The sequence below is a fragment of the Cyanistes caeruleus genome, chromosome 3, assembly GCF_971803275.1.
Source record: "Cyanistes caeruleus chromosome 3, bCyaCae1.hap1.1, whole genome shotgun sequence".
In the NCBI taxonomy this organism is placed as follows: Eukaryota; Metazoa; Chordata; class Aves; order Passeriformes; family Paridae; genus Cyanistes; species Cyanistes caeruleus.
The window spans coordinates 92,226,825-92,243,867 of record NC_141703.1 but is presented as its reverse complement, the minus strand read 5'-3'; the positions used below and the strand labels follow the sequence as shown (position 1 = coordinate 92,243,867).

Sequence of the window (17,043 nt, the reverse complement as noted above, 5' to 3'; positions counted from 1 at the left end):
TTTCCAAAATGACAAAGCCCTTAATTTTTAAATTTTTTTCCATTAAATAAACATTAAACCAAGGGAGAAAAACCTGCAATCTTTACAATCAATAACTGGGAATCACAAAAAATGTTATTGAGTCGGCAGGAATCCCAAGCTATGTGCAAAAATGCGAATGTTAAGCTCTTCATACCTCAGATGAGTATGGTTAGGTTTTAGATGGGCTGTGGTAATGCTGTACCTTTTCTTCTTCACAATTTTGACCTGAAAAAGCACCTTGGACCTGTAAAACCTTTCTGATTAAATTTTAATCAAATTCAAAAACAATGGAATGTTTTTATTTCACTGAAAAGTTGCAACTACCTCCATTCACAATGATGCCTATATGTAAAGGCTCTGGACAGCAACAATTGGCTTCCTCCTTGTATAGTTACTCCTCCAGATTGACTTTATTGCAGAAATTTTTAAACCCCATGCATGCCAAGCTCTCTGTGCCCTTGTGTGCCTGTCATCCTGATGAGACAGATAAGGACCCTAGGAATTTTTCCACTGTTTAATGCCTGAGAAGGACTTGAGGATGTCATGCTAAAAGAACAAGAACCCAAGGTAATGCTGGGAAAGGGGCAGCAACTGTGTACCTGTTACGACTCAATTCTCCTGGAACATGTCACTCAACATACTGGAACAAATGATTAAGCATCCCATTTATAAGCACCGAGAGGATAATAGTGGAGTAAAGGGTAAAAAAAAGCAATGCACTTTTGGCAAACACATATCACGCCACCCCAGCCTCATTTCCTTTTTTTTTGTAGGATAGCTGGCATAACAGATAGTGCAGAAGCAATATGTGTGATTATGTGATATAACTTGACTTCAGAAGACCTGACAGTCTTCAACAAGCTAAGAGAATACGGTGGATGTTAAATCTCCATCAGGATGCTTCAAAGAGCTGCAATCAACAGATTGCTCTCCACCAGAGACGGAGGGTTTAGTGGGCCGCTGCCACAATTTGCTTTTGTGTCCTGATCTCTTCAATACTTTAATTAACACCTTCATGATGGAACAGAAACAAGGCACCTGACTTCTGTCGATGATACTAAGTTGAGGGCAGTTGCAAGTGCTTTGCAGCCCAGGATCGTAGGTAAACTGAAGTGGTCTCCATGGAGAGACCAACGAGATGGCATCCAACAGCAGTGAGCACAAAGCAGTATTCTCAGGAAGCGGGGGAAACCAATTATCGTTCAAATACAAAAGTGAAGAATGAGCTGCAGACCAGTAAGAGAGGATTAGAATGGCAGAAAGACTAAGTAAGTGAAAGTAGTGAGGCACTCATAAAAAAAGATAAATCTCATTTCATTCCGGGGTTAGGTAAGTGAAGTGTGATATGCAAAACATCACTGGTACTTGTATCTGCATGATTGAATCCTAAACTGAAACTCTTGTTTTGGTTTTGGACAGTACATTTTAGGAAAATGTGTAGACAAATTAAACAGTAGTGAAATATATATGCCACAGGGGTTGAAAAAATATGACCTCTGGAACGCAGTGAGCATGTTAAGCTTCACTAGACATCTCTGAGACACAGGAACTAAGGAGTTTCAGGCAGATAAAAGGTAGTTCTGAGGAAGAGGAGAAATAATGTGTCTTGGAAGGACCAGAAATAATTGGCAGCAAAATCAATTTGGATCATATGTTAATAAAAGCTTTCCAAATACAAGGAGAGTGAAATAATGGACATGCACCAGCTATGCAGATACAGAGCATCTTCAAAAAATACATTAAAAAAAGTGGGTTAGCCACTGTAGAGCTGATCTTGTCTCACTGCATGGGGAAAGACCAGACCATTTCTTGAAAGTCCTTTCAAGTGTTAACTCTTTTGAACATACACCAGCAGAAATAACTGCCACAGTAAACAGAAAGCTTTGCAACTACCCATTATACCCAAATTGAAGCAGCACAAAATTCTTTGAGTGAGGTGGTGGCTCAGAGCAATCTCTTGGTGCATTCAACCCAGTGGAGAGAGCACCTGGCAGCAACTGAGCTGGGCAGACAGCCACCTCCAGTCTAGTGGACTGCAAGCAGTTCTGACCCCACCTGGGTCAGGAAGATGGAAGAGATGGCTGCAGTTGTACTAATGAATCTTTTGGCAGCACATGCCTACTTCTACTAGCAGAGTTGGCTTTATGTTTCAGAAGCTGGAAACACTTATGAGGACAACTTTTTCTACTTTTAGCTGTCCGTGAAGTTCTGCTATTTTTCTTAAGTGTCATTTCATGACACCCCTTTTAGACCTCTGCAATATGCCCAGTTGAGAGGGATCTTACCCATGGATGTACACACTTAAGAAAGGAAAGGAACAGACAGGAAGGTTTTTGCAGAGGTTGGTCCTGGCTGACAAAGTAGAACTCGCTCTTCCCATGGAAATAATAAAGGACTTGGGCACATACATTAGAGAGGTGATGTCCCTTCTTCTGTGATACACTTCTGCAGCTCTGGGCAGCAGAGTTCAGCAAGCAGAGCTCACCCCAGGGAAAGCTGATTTTCTCAAGGCTGTAAAGGACCTCATCCTAGAATGCAACTCCATTAGACTGCAGTGATATAAATTCAGCCAACACTCAGGATACACTGGAGCCTGACTACTTCAGCTGGCATTGTGGACATGGAGCAGTCTCAAGTTTTAAGGGCTCCAACAGCACTCTAGGATCTGCCTACCCACTTATTAGTCTCTGATATAATTATCTCATTTGTGTCTAGAGGTAACAGAAGTTGTGTTCTCACAGGGGCTTGACAGATGGGGGAGTTGAATTGGGAGGGATTAAGGATTTGTCTTTGGTAGTGGGGAGCAGAAATATCTGTGACAACACTGAGTGAATGGAACAGGAAGCCTGGACATAGCCCTAAAGTAACCCATTGTCTCCAGAGCAGAAGCAGCTGCCATTGCAGCATCTTTCACTGGCAAATCCAGGCATCAGCCATGTGCACAAAGCTAGCAATGAGTCTCTGATCCTAGTTGGTTTTTGTTTCCCTGAGCTTGTTCAAAGGAGACTACTGACCATCATTCCAGAAACTCTCCTCCCAGATTGCCAGGAAGACCAATTGACCACTCTGTCAATTAATGTTCTAGGAGCTGTATTTTCATTTATTATTTATTTTTACATTTTTGTATATTTTTACATTTGAAGCCCAGAGCTTCAAATAGTCTATGTTTTGAAATGTATGAGCATAAAAACAAGAGAAGTAAATAAACTACATAAAATAAATAAAACTGAATAGTTTAGCATGACTCAGTATCCAAGCTCCTTTAATTTGTACTAGTAGCAGACTATTTTTCAGGCAGACAACCTGCAAATCTTAGAAAAATAACAATGAATGTAAGAAAATAATACTCTGAGACTACAGGGATTATTTTTCCAACATACATTATTTTGTACTGAATTAGTTTTATTAGTTAAGATTATTTTAAAAACATGTTTAAAGTGAGACTAACTCTTCCAAATTGTAAAGGATTTTGTATTAATATTTTCCTTCACTTTTTTCTCCAGATTAAATTTAGTTTTAGAATAATTAAAGCTATGAGTTCACCTAATTACAGGATTACAATAAGCACAATATATCAATGGGTCTTTTATGAAATCTGTGGCAGGTATTAGAACAAAGATTACCCACAGATATCTTATTTACAGGCGTCTAGAGTTTAGGAGTGTCAAAACCTAAATTTTCTCATTCTCAGAAAGGTGGCAGTAGTTCAGAGCCAGATACCCACGTATTTAAGTGAAAGCTAAGCTAGAGAACTCAATTTTGCTGCTTAGGCCCATATCTAATAGGCACAAATAAAATTAATAATACATATGCACGGCTCTGGAATTCATTTGTCCCTATATTTTTCTTGACAGGTAAATGGAAATTGTGTGCTGTGAGGTTTCACCAGCAATAAACCACCTACAGAGGGCTGGCTCTGCTCTGCTGTAGCGAGGCAGGGCGCACCTCCAGGGCTGGGGAATGCATTTCACACAGCAAGCACCCGGCCAAGCTGGGAGAGCTGCTCTGTGTGCGGGTGTGGACCGCTCTCCATGATGCTGGGGGAGCATTCGGGACAAGAAAATCAACCAGGAGCCTCCTGGCTCACTACACCTGTGTGTAAAGTATCACCTTTGACCACATGTCCAGACTTCACCTTGCAGAGAAACACATGGGATGCTGCTTAACCCCCCCGGTTTGCCAATTAATACCAGCAAGAGGAAAAGTCCCTTCTTGCATGCTTCTGTAAACAGAGCGATTCAAAAGCTTGCTGAGGGAAATAAAATCTGCAGCCTAATGGGTTACTAGACAAATCAGGAGAAATAAAAAATTCCTGCCTGAAGGATAATATAGAAGTTGAATATATCTGTAATATGTGTCAAACACATTCATACATATCTATCACCTAAGCTGCTTTGTAAATATTTTAGATAAATAGGCAGATAGACAAAATGGCACAAAGAATAAAAGCAAAACTAAACAAAACTGGGTAAACTCACTTGTTTGGTGTTCTAGTCTGGACAGGATGGAACAAGTAAACTCACTAATGACCTTACCAATTACTGGTGAACTCTTTAATTTGTTTACTCTCTGTTATGCCATAAATGCAGGCAGATGGATAGGACAATGCTGGTTTGCCAAGTTTCCTGTTCCTTATAACACACACAGGAGAAGAGTAGCTAAAAAAAGGAGAGGGCAACATAAGGTATGTGGCAGGTCCCTCAGGTACCTTCACACATGCCTAGTGATGGGACACCCTGCAAACCAATGACCCAGCACGGAAAAACTCACAGGAAAATTAATTCTTTAGCCTGGCAAAGAGTTGGCCATGGAAGGCCAAAAAACACAGCACAGTAGCTTGTTGACACAAGAAAAAAGAAAGGAAACCTGAGGAAGGAGGAGGTAAAGAAACCAGAGGGCTCTCTTGGAAGAGATGAAGTGCAATGTTCTAAAAAGTGTCATTATAAATAAATGCTTTCCCATCACTGCCAAACAACCAGAGCCAAGAGCCAGGTTTGCATTATGCTAGAATATGGCTTGGCATCACTGGTGTCCCCCTCCTCTGTCACCACTTTTAAAAGGACAAACTGACAGCAGAGTAAAACCATGCTACGCCACAGTGGAAGGGAAGAGTCCAGCTGGCTCCTGTGTAAACATAAGGGACACACAGGCTACTGACTCTGGAGCTTCTCTTAGGAAAATACAGATCCTTCCTCTCACTGTGTCTTTTGCTCTTTGCTCTCCTAGCAGGCATGTTGCTTACCTTGCACGATCAAGTAAACCTGGGCAGTCTTGGGATGATGCTGTGTCTGCACTGAGCACGTATAGGACCCCTCATCGTAGACATCCACTTTCTGGATCCGCAGGCTGTATTCCAGGGGGTTTCTCTTCTCCAGCTCTACTCGAGGGTCCAGGGACCACTTGTCCTCTCCAGCAAAAATGATGCCGGAACGGTTTAACCAGGCCACCTTGGAGCTTCTGTCTTCTACATAACACCTGCAGAGGATGAGACAGGTAAAGCAGAGATTAACAACCCTCTCCATCATCTCCCTTTCGTCCCTTCTCTTAACTGCTTTCCTTAGAAACTTCACAGCACACTCCTGCCTTGACAGTGAACCACAGAATCTTCTCATCATTGCTGTCCCATGGACAAGTATTTAACGATTTAACTCGTTTGAAGAATTTCAGGAAGCTTCAGATCATAAACCCTTAGGATTTGGGTCAGGCATATCTCTTGCTCTCTCTTCCTTTTGCCTGTGGCCTACACATGCACCAAAAAATTAATTTGTAAGGTCACAAGAGATCTTGATAACCAAATCCCTTCCAACCCTGCCAATGAGCAAGACTGGAAGTAGCTCTTCCCATGCTTCTACCTCCCTTTCCAAAGTCAAGTATACAATAACTGAATACCCAGACCCCTTCCAGCCTGGATGGAAAAGGTTCAGAACTCCAGCTTTGTTAACTCAAGACACAGCTTCTCCACCCCTCCATTTCAGCAGCACAAGGGAAGGAAATTGTAGTGTATCTCCTGTCTATATCCCTCTAGCAAAAAATAACTTTGTGGAAAGAAGGATTCACTGCTCAAACATCACCCTTCTAACACACACACACACACACACACACTTGCTGATGAATATCTGCCTGTTTGTGCAGGCAAGTGTAGATCTCAGGCTGAAAATGAGGCTGTGGGAGTGTCACTGTCATCCCTGTGACACACGCAGCATGTCCTGTGAACATCTCGTGTGGACAGGAGAGAAGGAATGACAGCTAGGTGTGGCAAGCAGAGGAGCAGCAGGAGGACCAGCAACTTCCACAGCCCTGAGTGCCAACCTTCACAAGTCAGAGGACAAACTAACCCCGTTGTAACTGTAAATTGACAAGTATTTTGTTTCATGATGGAGATCAGAGTAGGTGCTGTGAAGACAAATGCATTTTTGGCAAAGGCACCTGCTTTGTACCACTTCCCACCACCAGAAGGAGACTTGCACAGAAAAGATGAGGAGCTCCCAGTGAGGAGACACGTCCTGCTCACTCTCAGCTTTGTCTTATTCAAGAGGACCAGGGCTGAAGAAGACAGGCAGACATAACTCCTCTTTCACCCTGGCAGCTGTACCCCACCAGGGCTGAGCTCAGATAGGCTGCGAGCAGGTTTGTCCTGCTGCATCTCACATCACATTTGCTCTGCAGATAAACAGGGAAGCTCAATCTCCAGAGCTGTTGCTCCTTCACCTCTCAGAGCTCTGCCCACAGTGTTCCAGCATCCAAACAACCCAGCACCTCTTGCCACTGCTGCTACAGAATCACAGAATAGGTAAGGTTGGAAGGGACCACAGTGAGGTCATATGGTAAAACCTCTCGGCTTGAGCAGGGTCATCCTAGATCACGTTGCACAGGATTGTGTCCTATTCACTATTCATGCATGTGTTGCATTTGAAGGAAGAAAGAGAGAGGATAAAGATTATTGCTTTAAGATAAGACAAATATTTGACAGTAGGCTTTCATACAGCCTTTTAGCATGGGTCAGACATTTTCCAAGTTCCTCTATTTGAATGCATTTCATTCATGCTGTGCTGCAGCTGCCTTCCCTTGTGATGTGACCCCACCATTATGGCCGGCACCTCACACCCACTCCCTTTTGGTATGCCCGTGGATGCTGTCCAAGTTGTTCTGGGGTTACTTGTGGGCAGGAGGAAAGCCAAGCTGCGTGGGCATCCATGGGAGCCATGCCATGCTGCTGGCCAAGCTGTAAGCATCTCTGTCTGATCTGACAAACATTTGCTTTAGAGAGCAGTCCAACAGATCCTGTCCTTCACTGACACTGTCCAGCTGAAGAAGGGGTGTAAGAATTTGGCCCTCAGGCCAGAGCCCATTCTCCTGGCCAGGCAGGCACTTGTCCCTGAGGTGAACTCTCAGGCGTGATCTGAGTTGCTTTCCAAAAACTACTTTTTGTCAAAAAGAAAGATGCAGAGGAACCTGTGAGCAGCCACTTACATGTAGAAACCAGCACCACTGTGATGAGGCATTGCTCCAGTTCCATTGGCTATCCCTGGCTGCAATCACCAATGCTGGGAGGTGAAAGCCAGTACCAAAGGAAGGCAGTGTGCTCCAGGGCTGGGAGCAGTGGCCCTGTAGGAACACCCAGACTGCCTCCAGAGATGCCTGCCTTAGGGTCAAGAGCCCTCTCGCAAATGCAAGAGTCATAACAGCGCCAAGAATCAGGGGTCAGGTATTTTGGTAGTGAAAAGCTAAGCAGATTACCAGTGGAAGCTGAAGTCAGTGGGAGCGGAAGTTTCTCAGTCACTTCTGTCCACCCCCCTGAACAGCTATCAGTGCTGCTGGACTCCAGCAGATCTATGGCACCGCTCCATCCCCACCAGGCTTCTTTCCCATCCCCAATAGGCTACAGTGAGTGCTTGGCAGCTCTGCCCTGCCCTCAATCATTATAACTCTATTTGGGGTAGCAAACCAAATATGCCCCTGTGTGGTGTCTTGTCAGTAAAAGCTCAGGTGTGGTCTGAACAAAGCCTTGTCCTTTTGCTTCTGTGGTAGGCACAACCAGGGACCTGCCCTCCCTTCTCCACCTGGAAGAGAAAATGTGTCATAACCTGTCTTATGTACATCCAGGTCAGCCCTAGGACAGTGGCCAATAGTTAGAGTCAGGCAACTTTGCAACTGCCCCTGAAATAAGTTAGCAGGCGCTACCAAAATAAAGAAAGGAAAGAGGACAAGGAAAAGAGGAAAATGGGAAGAGTAAGTGAAATGGATTTGAGCTCTCTGTTCACCATACCTGTTCCTCTCAAGCTGACAGGGAAAATCAATGTACAAATGTGGAAATTCCAAGTCCTGGCATGCTCCAGACATGTATCCACGTGGATGATGCATCTCAGTATGACTGTCTGCACACACACACACCCTCTTAGTCTGCCAGAGATGCCACCCAGCTGTATGTATCACGCTTTAATAAGGATTTATGGTGATGATTTTCACAGTGTAATAAGTGCTAATTCAATACTAATAGAATATTAAATGGCATGTTAACTGACATTTTAACTGCAAAGCAATAGGAGCATGGCATCAGCCAGATATCAATGGACTCTTATCATTCACTAATAATCGATAATCAAGTTCACAGAGACAGTCAAATGCTTTTCATTAGACTTATTGGAAGCATTACCATCAGCCTCAGTGAAAGCTGATAAACGATTTGTGATCCATGCATTATTCTTTTCCTTATGGTTGCAGATTTAATTTCTTGACATCTCTGATGTGGCTAACGAGAGCACCAGTGAATAGCAAATGGCTGACGGGCATGCCTTGCATGGTCAGTGTAAGAACCTGGGAACTGTTGATCTTGCACCATTGCAAACCACAGACAAAGAAGGACAAAAGATCTTGCTGCCAAGCCCCATTAGCCCTCCTTGCCTCCTTGTAAACAAACACAGCTCAGTTTGGCACCTGAAGTTTTTTAGCAAGATGGATGTAGAGAAACACCCAGGTCATCCTTGCACTCCTCTCCCAGTCTCATTTTCCCCACATGCAAATGCAGACAATGGGGCTGAGCTGTGCTACAGGAGGGAGAGGATGGGGTGATGCTTTTCTTCAGGAGAAGGACTTTGGACCTTCAGCAGGAACCACTGCCTTGGATGGGATAGAGGGCTGCCCACCATCATTCCTGGTCCCTGGATTTCATGATGGGCTCTGGGATATCTGGCAGCATGCAGGCAGGGGGAGGGCAGCAGCAAGTCCTGCTGCTTGTCCTCTCTCCTTCATGCAGGTCTAACACGCAGCGCTGGGCCAAAGCAGCGCTCCTGCAAACCTGCCCTTGTAAGCTCCGAGGAGCACTCCATTTGGAGACAGATGTACTTTTTTCTCCCCTTCTTCAAAGCGTTTGGGCTTGTTCCTATTGATGGGTGGGAGAGTAAGTGAAGAAAAGGAGACTGAGGCTTAGGCAGCCACATCTCCTACCCTGGCCATGGAAGTCTGGAGATTTCACTGCCCGTTCTGCCTCACTCAGGCCTCAGAGCTTTGGCTCCCAGCACCCGTGACTCCTGCTCATCCTCCCGTCGAGGCAGCGCCTCAGTGCGCTCATTTCCCGGCGTGTTGCTGTAACACTCATCGCAGTTTATGTTGTGCCTGTCACTCCGGCAGCTCTCGGCCCTAAGCTTGCCGCCCTCTCTCCGCCGGCGAACAGACGGGCCCTGCTGCTGAGAGGCGGCATTTGCCTGGGAAGCCCCAGCACGGCTTCCCCAGGCTGTCTGCAGCCACCTGCACGGGGTGAGGAGGAGGAGGATGCACCAGAGCTGGGATCTCAACAATGGGCTTCCCATTCTGCCTCAGAGAAAGCAGCACAGCAGCTACGGCCTACGCTGTGGAGAGGGAGTGGGGATATTTCATCCATTTGGGAAGGGGTGGATGATATTTAGAGGCCAGAGTGATAAAAAGGCAAGAAAGAAGCCCTTTAGGGCCTGGTGAGGCTGTTGTTTAAATGATTACTTTAACATGGAATTATTACAGCATTATCAATGATGTGTTGGGTTGTACTGAAGCTGGGATAATTATTTTGGGTTCTTTAATTGTTGTTGTAATTCCAAATAATTATTATTACTTTTTAAAGCAGACCCAAACTCACAGTTCTCTGCCAGATCCCCACTAGTGAGAAGAAGCAAGCTGCTGGGATTAATGAGATATGCTGTGCTGCTTTGCCAGCGAGCCACAGCTCTTACCTCATTTTGGGGAAAAATAAACAAGCAGTGAGTTTATGGACTGCATTTTCTGCCCTCTTTCTCCAAAGCATGTTGTAGTGACAGCTCTGTGCCACCGTTCCCACAGTCCTCTTTAATCATCTTTTCTCTGTTAACCCTTTGATCATCTCTTCTGAAAGACAATCTCTGTGCATCAGGCCAAAACTCAGCAGCCTGCTGCACACACAATTAAGCACCGAAACCCCACCCCACTGCACTCACTGAGGGATGTACTGCCCTTTTGCCAGAGGATGCCACAACCCGCCCTGCATCTGATCTCCTGCCTTTGCCTCAGCTCTGTGATGAGCCCGCTCTAATCTTCTCACTTCACACACTCTTACACAATCCAGCTAACAACTTCCCCCACTGCCCTCTACCCCCAGCAGCAAAATGGCAAGAGGGGAAAGAGAGAGGGATCAAACACTGCTCATTCGGCACAAAACAACGTAAGCTCCCGGCTGCCAGCTCCAAACATGCAAGACAAATTCTCTGTTGTGTTGCATAGTATGATCCTGGAAAGCTAATGTGGTTGTTAAACACAGCCTTGCTTCCAGCCTGGGGAGGAAAGTTCAAGAGCAAGTCATGCTCATGCTGTTTCATCTTGTCTCCTCAAGCTCTGCACTCCTTCCCTGCCTGGCAAGCAAGGACTCGGACACAGCCATGGCCAGCCAGGGCGGCAGTGGGAGTCCAGCCTCTCCACAATGTCCCAGCAGGGATATGGGCAGCAAAGGCTAAGGACAGACCACAGCCATGCCAGCCCTGACCTCCCAGGCAGGGTTTTCAGAAAAGAGTCCAGCCAGGCTCCACAATGCCACCACAGTGCTGGATCCTGCCAACATCTCAAGAGCAATGCAGCGCTGCCATTGCAGTCTCCACTACAGGAGTACAGTGGCAGAGAGTTTGGAAGAGCAATAGAGGAGCTGTTGGCCCTGGGTGGTTCCCACTGCTCTGGATCAGGCTCCTTTCAGCAGGAAACACTAGAGAGAACACCCACAGCTGAATGCATCTCCACCTCTGTGAAGGCAAGGGACCCCTTGAGTGGATGGCACTACCATGGGAGATCATATCAACCAAGCATCTGAAACCTCCTTTCAGCCAAGCACCAAAAGCCTCATTTTGCTGAATTTTAAAGCACATGGGCATCAATTATTGCTCAAAATTCTCCTCCCCACTACCACTGCTCCTCTCTTTCCCCTGCCTGGTACAGCTGCGGCTTCTTTCCTTATGTGCCATGACGCACAGCAGGGTCACTGTTTGAGAGTGAAAGCTGTGCCACAGCAGGATGGATTTCCAAAATGTGGCATAAATAGCTCCTGAGTAACCACTGCCAGCATGATAACACAGGCCCTCAGAGGGATTTAGAAAACTACTGCTTAAACCCAATCCTGTTGTGGAAAACTGGCAGGAGGGGGAAACTGCTGCATCTGTTCAGCCCATGCTTTCTCTCGGCTGTATTACACTGTGACCTTGGTCGTTACACCTGTCTGCATCTCCCTGGGTATTTCAGCACTCAGGTGACAATTCTGGCAATCCACCTATTGGGAGGGTGCTTGGCTGATAGGATGCCTGAACTTCTGTTCATCCTCTTTAGCAAATTGCCATTTTAGGAGTGTGAGGCTAGGATGGGCTTACCAGTTGATGAAGCCCCAACCTGTGCTGGCACAGCCAGATGTACTTTATCATCTTTTTCAGACATGTACCTCATTCCTACTTTAGCCTAGTGTGTTTGATGGGGGAGTACCCTCCCCCTTCTTTGCAGGTCAGACTGCTCAAAGTCTTTCTGTTCTGCTGATTAAAACCTTTTTTTCTAAATCTAGATTTATTCATACCTGGCTTATATCCATTTCCTCTCATGCCAACACCATCTTTTAGTTTAAAGAGCTCTTCTCTCTCCCAGGTGTTTATCTTTCAGTGTGTTCAGAGAGAGCAATCATATTCCCTCTTAGCCTTCATTTTGCTGGATTCAACAAGCCAAACTCCTGGTTTCTTCTTGTATGATAGACCCTCCATTGCCCTAAACATACCAGTAGCCCCTCTCAGCACCTGCTCCAGCCTGAATTCCTCTTTCGTGAGCAGCATGGGTACCCAATTTTCTAGAAAAGGAGTCCCCAGTGCCTTGTACAGAAACATTTCTGTCTCACTGTCTCTCCCATCAACTCTTTCTAATGAAAGAAAAAAGAACTGCAACCAGAAAATATGAGCATCAGTGCAGAACTGCTCATGTGCTGTAAACATCCTTGTCTCTCAGTCCATGTGGTATGCATGGAAAATGAAACCCAAGGGAATTTACAAAAAATATGCTGGCCTAAAAAGACAGCTAGCTGCACTGGCTCTCACTAGCGGACACAGCTGATCTCACATGGGCTTTCTTTCTGTTAAAATGACTGTTTAAGAGTAGAGGTTCCTGCTTGTGTAGGAAAAAAACCCAAACTCACAACAGAAATCAAGCCCAAAATTACAGCGATTTTTTATGCCAGTACTCTCAAAGGGTGGATGTAACTATATCAGAATAAGAGAACTTATACTGGCATGATTTATTGCTCTTCCCATCTGTTGGGGATTGTTATACCTGCATAAACAACTTCAGTCCACATCCACACCAGCAGAGCAACCTTCTTAAAAATATCAATATGAGCTGTTATGAGCTTAACTCTATCCCAGCCATATCCCAGCACCGTTTAAAATTTCAAAATACAGAAAAACCTCAGAGCGAGACCTATCACCACAGTACCATCTCTTCTTATAACCCACCATGTCTAGGAAATGCCCTCCATTTCTTTACAGCAAAGTCAAGAAATCCTTGGACAGGTCTTTTCCCATTCCAAGACATGTTTCTAGAATGACTGACTCCAGTCCCAGGCCTCCTGCCAGAGGAGACATGCTCCCCACGTGTGCGCAGGGGGTGAAATGCTCTCTGGCTGACGCTTGCAGAAATGCCAAATGCTCTGACAGCTTGCATCAGGGTCTTGCACTAAAATCAGTCAGGAGGTTCAGGCTGCTGAGGAAACAGATCCCGGGCTCCCTCTTTCCTTTTGGGTTAGCTGAGGACTTGCCAGTGTTCCTTTTCAGTCCAGCCAGAAACCTGGCTTTGCTCTTGATCCAGAATCATTAGGCAATGCTCATCAGCTATCGATCACTTGGTCTTAGTGAAATATCCACTAGGAATGTATGCCTTGTTCTGCCATAGCTCTGCCTTGATCTGTCCATAGCTTATAGCATCCCAGGGCTCCTGCACTATCAAAAGGGGAAGCCAGGGAATAGAAGAGCTGATCCAAAATGGCAATGGGGAGCACTGCCTGATGACTTGCCTTTTTGTTGCTCTGCGCTTACACTAAGGATCCTGTGCTTTTGTGGTCGCTAAGACACAAGCTGATATTTATTTTAAAAGTATCTGGGATTACTCAGGAATAAAAGTTCACCTAAAACAAATGATAATTAGTCACTTATGTGAACTGGGTATTGGCTGTTATGCCAAATTTGTAAAAGAACTGGAAACTAAACTTCTGGCAGGCCTCTGCACCATTATGACTTTTTTCTGTTTTGGAGATACACCAAAAATGAGAATAGGAGCATTAATAAGGCACCCATACAGACTATAAGTCCCTTTATTTTCCTTCACAAACTTCAGCTGTGGAAATCACCTATTTCTTCTACCTGAACCCCCAGTGCCTTGTAGGTAACTTCTGTGTGATCACCACTAGGTAACTCCAGAAAAGCTAATCCAAATTTTTCCCTTGAACTTCTTCTAATAAAAAAATAATAATGAAAACACCACAGAAAAGGGAAAAATGAGTTTCAGAGATGTGATCTCCTTCTCTGACAGGAGGGGAGGGAAGGTTTTGCTGGGAAGTCCACGTGACTGTATCTGGTAATTATCCAGCCACAGAGGGAAACTGAAATGTTCTGTGCTGTTGCAGAGAATGACAGCACCTGGAGCTCCAGCACCCAGATAAAAAGCAGAGAGACAATCAGGCAGATGGAGAAAGGCAATGCTACATCATGGGCTGGCAAGCGGAGGGAAGAGAAAAAATGGGGAGAAGCAAAAGCTGGCAAGAAACATTAAGGCAGACGGCACAGCTACTGGAGAATGAGATAATGCCACAGATTAGCAATGCACAGACACAGAGAAAGAACGAGTGTAAGGGCAGGTCAGGGGAGAGTGGGTACAGAAAAGGGACAGTGCAAACACAAGAGGGAATAGGAGAGTGATGCCAGAGGGAGCTTCAAAGCATTTTGTGTGGTCCAGGGTCACTTACACCCACCCCAATCACAGGCTAAAAATGCAGGAGGTATCACCACAGGCTGTCACAAAACAAGGGGGAGATTTGAAAATCAGCATCTCACAGCTGAAGAGGGATGTGGCACTGCAAATAACACCTTCCGGCTTGTGGATTCCAGTGGTTTGCTCAGGAAAGGGGACTACAAGGCTTAAGTTCCAAATAATTAAAACTGCAGCTTTGGAGCATCATGTCACACGTTTTGTATGGCAGAGAGGCAAGAGGGAGGTTCCCTCCCTGACTCTCCCTTTCACAGTTGCACACACCAAGACACATGTAAGCCTCCAAACAACCCACATGATTGCTGCCATGGTTCTATGGCCTAGTTCCAAAAGCAAGGCACCACAGGTGCCCTCCCACACTGCAACGTGACAGGGCCAGCTCTCGGGGCTCTTAGGAGCAACAGCCATGCCCACAGGACTGGCAGCAGCCTCCAGTGGGTCAGGAAGAGCTGACTGACAGATGTCAAAACCATACAGCACCTCTAGGAATGCTCCTGAAGTGAGAAAATACAGCCAAGCAGGCAACCGGGTCAGACCATCTAGCTTGTCAGGGGCTAATGGTGGCCACCAGTCTCAACAGCTATTGGGGTAAGTGCCCAAAGGAGATCTGTAATGGCTTAGTATCTCCAAGGAGGCAAGAAGAGCTAAGCGCTCAGATATTCCCACCTGAACCTTTGGGGAAGGAAATGGAAACAGTATCAATGTCTGAGCATTGGGCCACACAGTTCAGTGACCAACCCTCCCATGCACAGTGACAGACATTTCAAAGAAAGGTAGAACACCTCATAAAGTGACAATGTACATCACCTTCTCCATAGGTTCATAATCTTTTGTAGCCATAAAACCCTATAAATCTAGCTCCAAGAAAATCACAGAATGGCTTGGGTTAGAAGGAATGTTAAAGATCACCTAGTTCCACATTCCTGCCATGGGCAGGGACAGCTGCTACAGGGTAAGGTTGTTCAAAGCCACATCCAGCCTGGTTTTGAATGCTGCCAGAGATGGGGCATCGCTGCTTCTCTAGATAACCTGTTCCAGTGTCTTCCTACCCTCAAAGTAAAGAATTTCTTACTAATATCTAATCAAAATCTAGCCTCTGTGTAAATTAGCTTCTGCTCTGAGTGACAGCTTGCAATCCACCTTGTAAGTTTGTACGCTGGCTTTCTTATCCCCAGGCATTTCTCAACCCCCTGCCCCTTTTTCTTTTTTTAAACTCATTAACATCTTCATCTTGGTGATACTTTCTGGCTGGGAATTTCATCAGTTAACCATTAATTGGTACAAGTCTGTGAAAGAATATCAGATTGAAATGTTGTGTGAAACTGGCAGGTATGTCCTGTGTTTTGTACTATATGAAAGAGTACCAATACCTGAGAAGCATGCTACTTGAGACATAGTAATGCACTTTCTATTATCTGGATCCTAATGTTCATCTCATGTCATCTCATCCTGCCTCCTCTTCATCAAGGGAAAGGGAATGTCGCACCTGAAGCATTAGCACTTGTCCTGGGCAGGTGGGACAGGATGATCCACACCAAGGAGAAATCAGTCTTGACATTCTTTGGAGGCAGATCAGAAAGAGAATGGGAGTAACAGCAGGGAAAATAAGTCTTAACTTTTGCTTCTTTTCTGAGATCATGAGAGTATCAGAGGTGTCCCAACCAAGTTATCATCCCCACTTCCAAGCGCTGCCCTCAGGTAGCCAGCAGCAGACTGTGAAGGGTGGTATTTCAAGATGAATGAGAAACTGGGTGCACCCTGCCTGCTCACTTCCAGCTGCTGCATTTCAATGAAGGACACCTTCTTGATGTGCAAACACTCCAGTTATTATTTACAGCTGACCTTTTCCTTCTCCAGCTCCCGCTGCCGTGGCACCGCTGGTGGAGTCGGGGCTTGTAGAGATCGTGGAGACGATACGTAGCGGAACATGTTAGATTCCCTGCCTGTGCCAGAGCTGTCATTAGTGCCACTGTGGATTGAGCTACACCCGTGCAAGCAACACTGGGAAATGTGAAGAAGAAAGCCTAATGTAGACAAAGCCTTTGAGGAGCTTAACCCCTCTTCCCCTCTTCCATCGCTCTCCCACTTGAAAGCAGAGAACAGCTTCTGAGCAAGACACACGCTCTCATTTCCATATCTAAAGCCAGTCCCGAAATACCATGGTGAAATAATGCTCTCAGAGAGGAGACCACGAAGCAGATTCCCTTTGAGAGACTGTGCTGCTTCTTTTTTTAATTCCATCCAAAAACAACTGCCACCAAATACCAAATGCACCTGGACTGGAACAGTCAGTATTAGGCACCTTGTTTTCAGATAGATATAGGGGAATTGGAGGGAATTCAGAGGCAAGAAACAACAAAATTCATCAAGGGCTGGAAAGGGATCAGCATCTAAGGGAAGCTTAAAAACATTAAATATGTATAACTTGACTAAGAGAGGACTTAAAAGCGACATGTTGACAAGCTATACCTCTTTGAAAGCTGAAAGTACCGAGGGAAGAGAGGAATTATTTAGCAAGTTGCA

General features: G+C 45.4%; 1 protein-coding gene across 5 annotated transcripts in view; it reads right to left on the bottom strand.

Annotated features, from left to right (window-relative positions):
• Positions 1-17,043, bottom strand: part of LSAMP (limbic system associated membrane protein) — a 977,049-nt gene that overhangs the window by 148,795 nt on the left and 811,211 nt on the right. For all 5 annotated transcript variants that reach the window (XM_023941306.2, XM_086882857.1, XM_023941315.2 and 2 more), the window contains one exon: positions 5,264-5,496. In XM_023941306.2, coding sequence (XP_023797074.1) covers positions 5,264-5,496 — 233 coding nt within the window. The remainder of the gene's footprint in view (positions 1-5,263; positions 5,497-17,043) is intronic.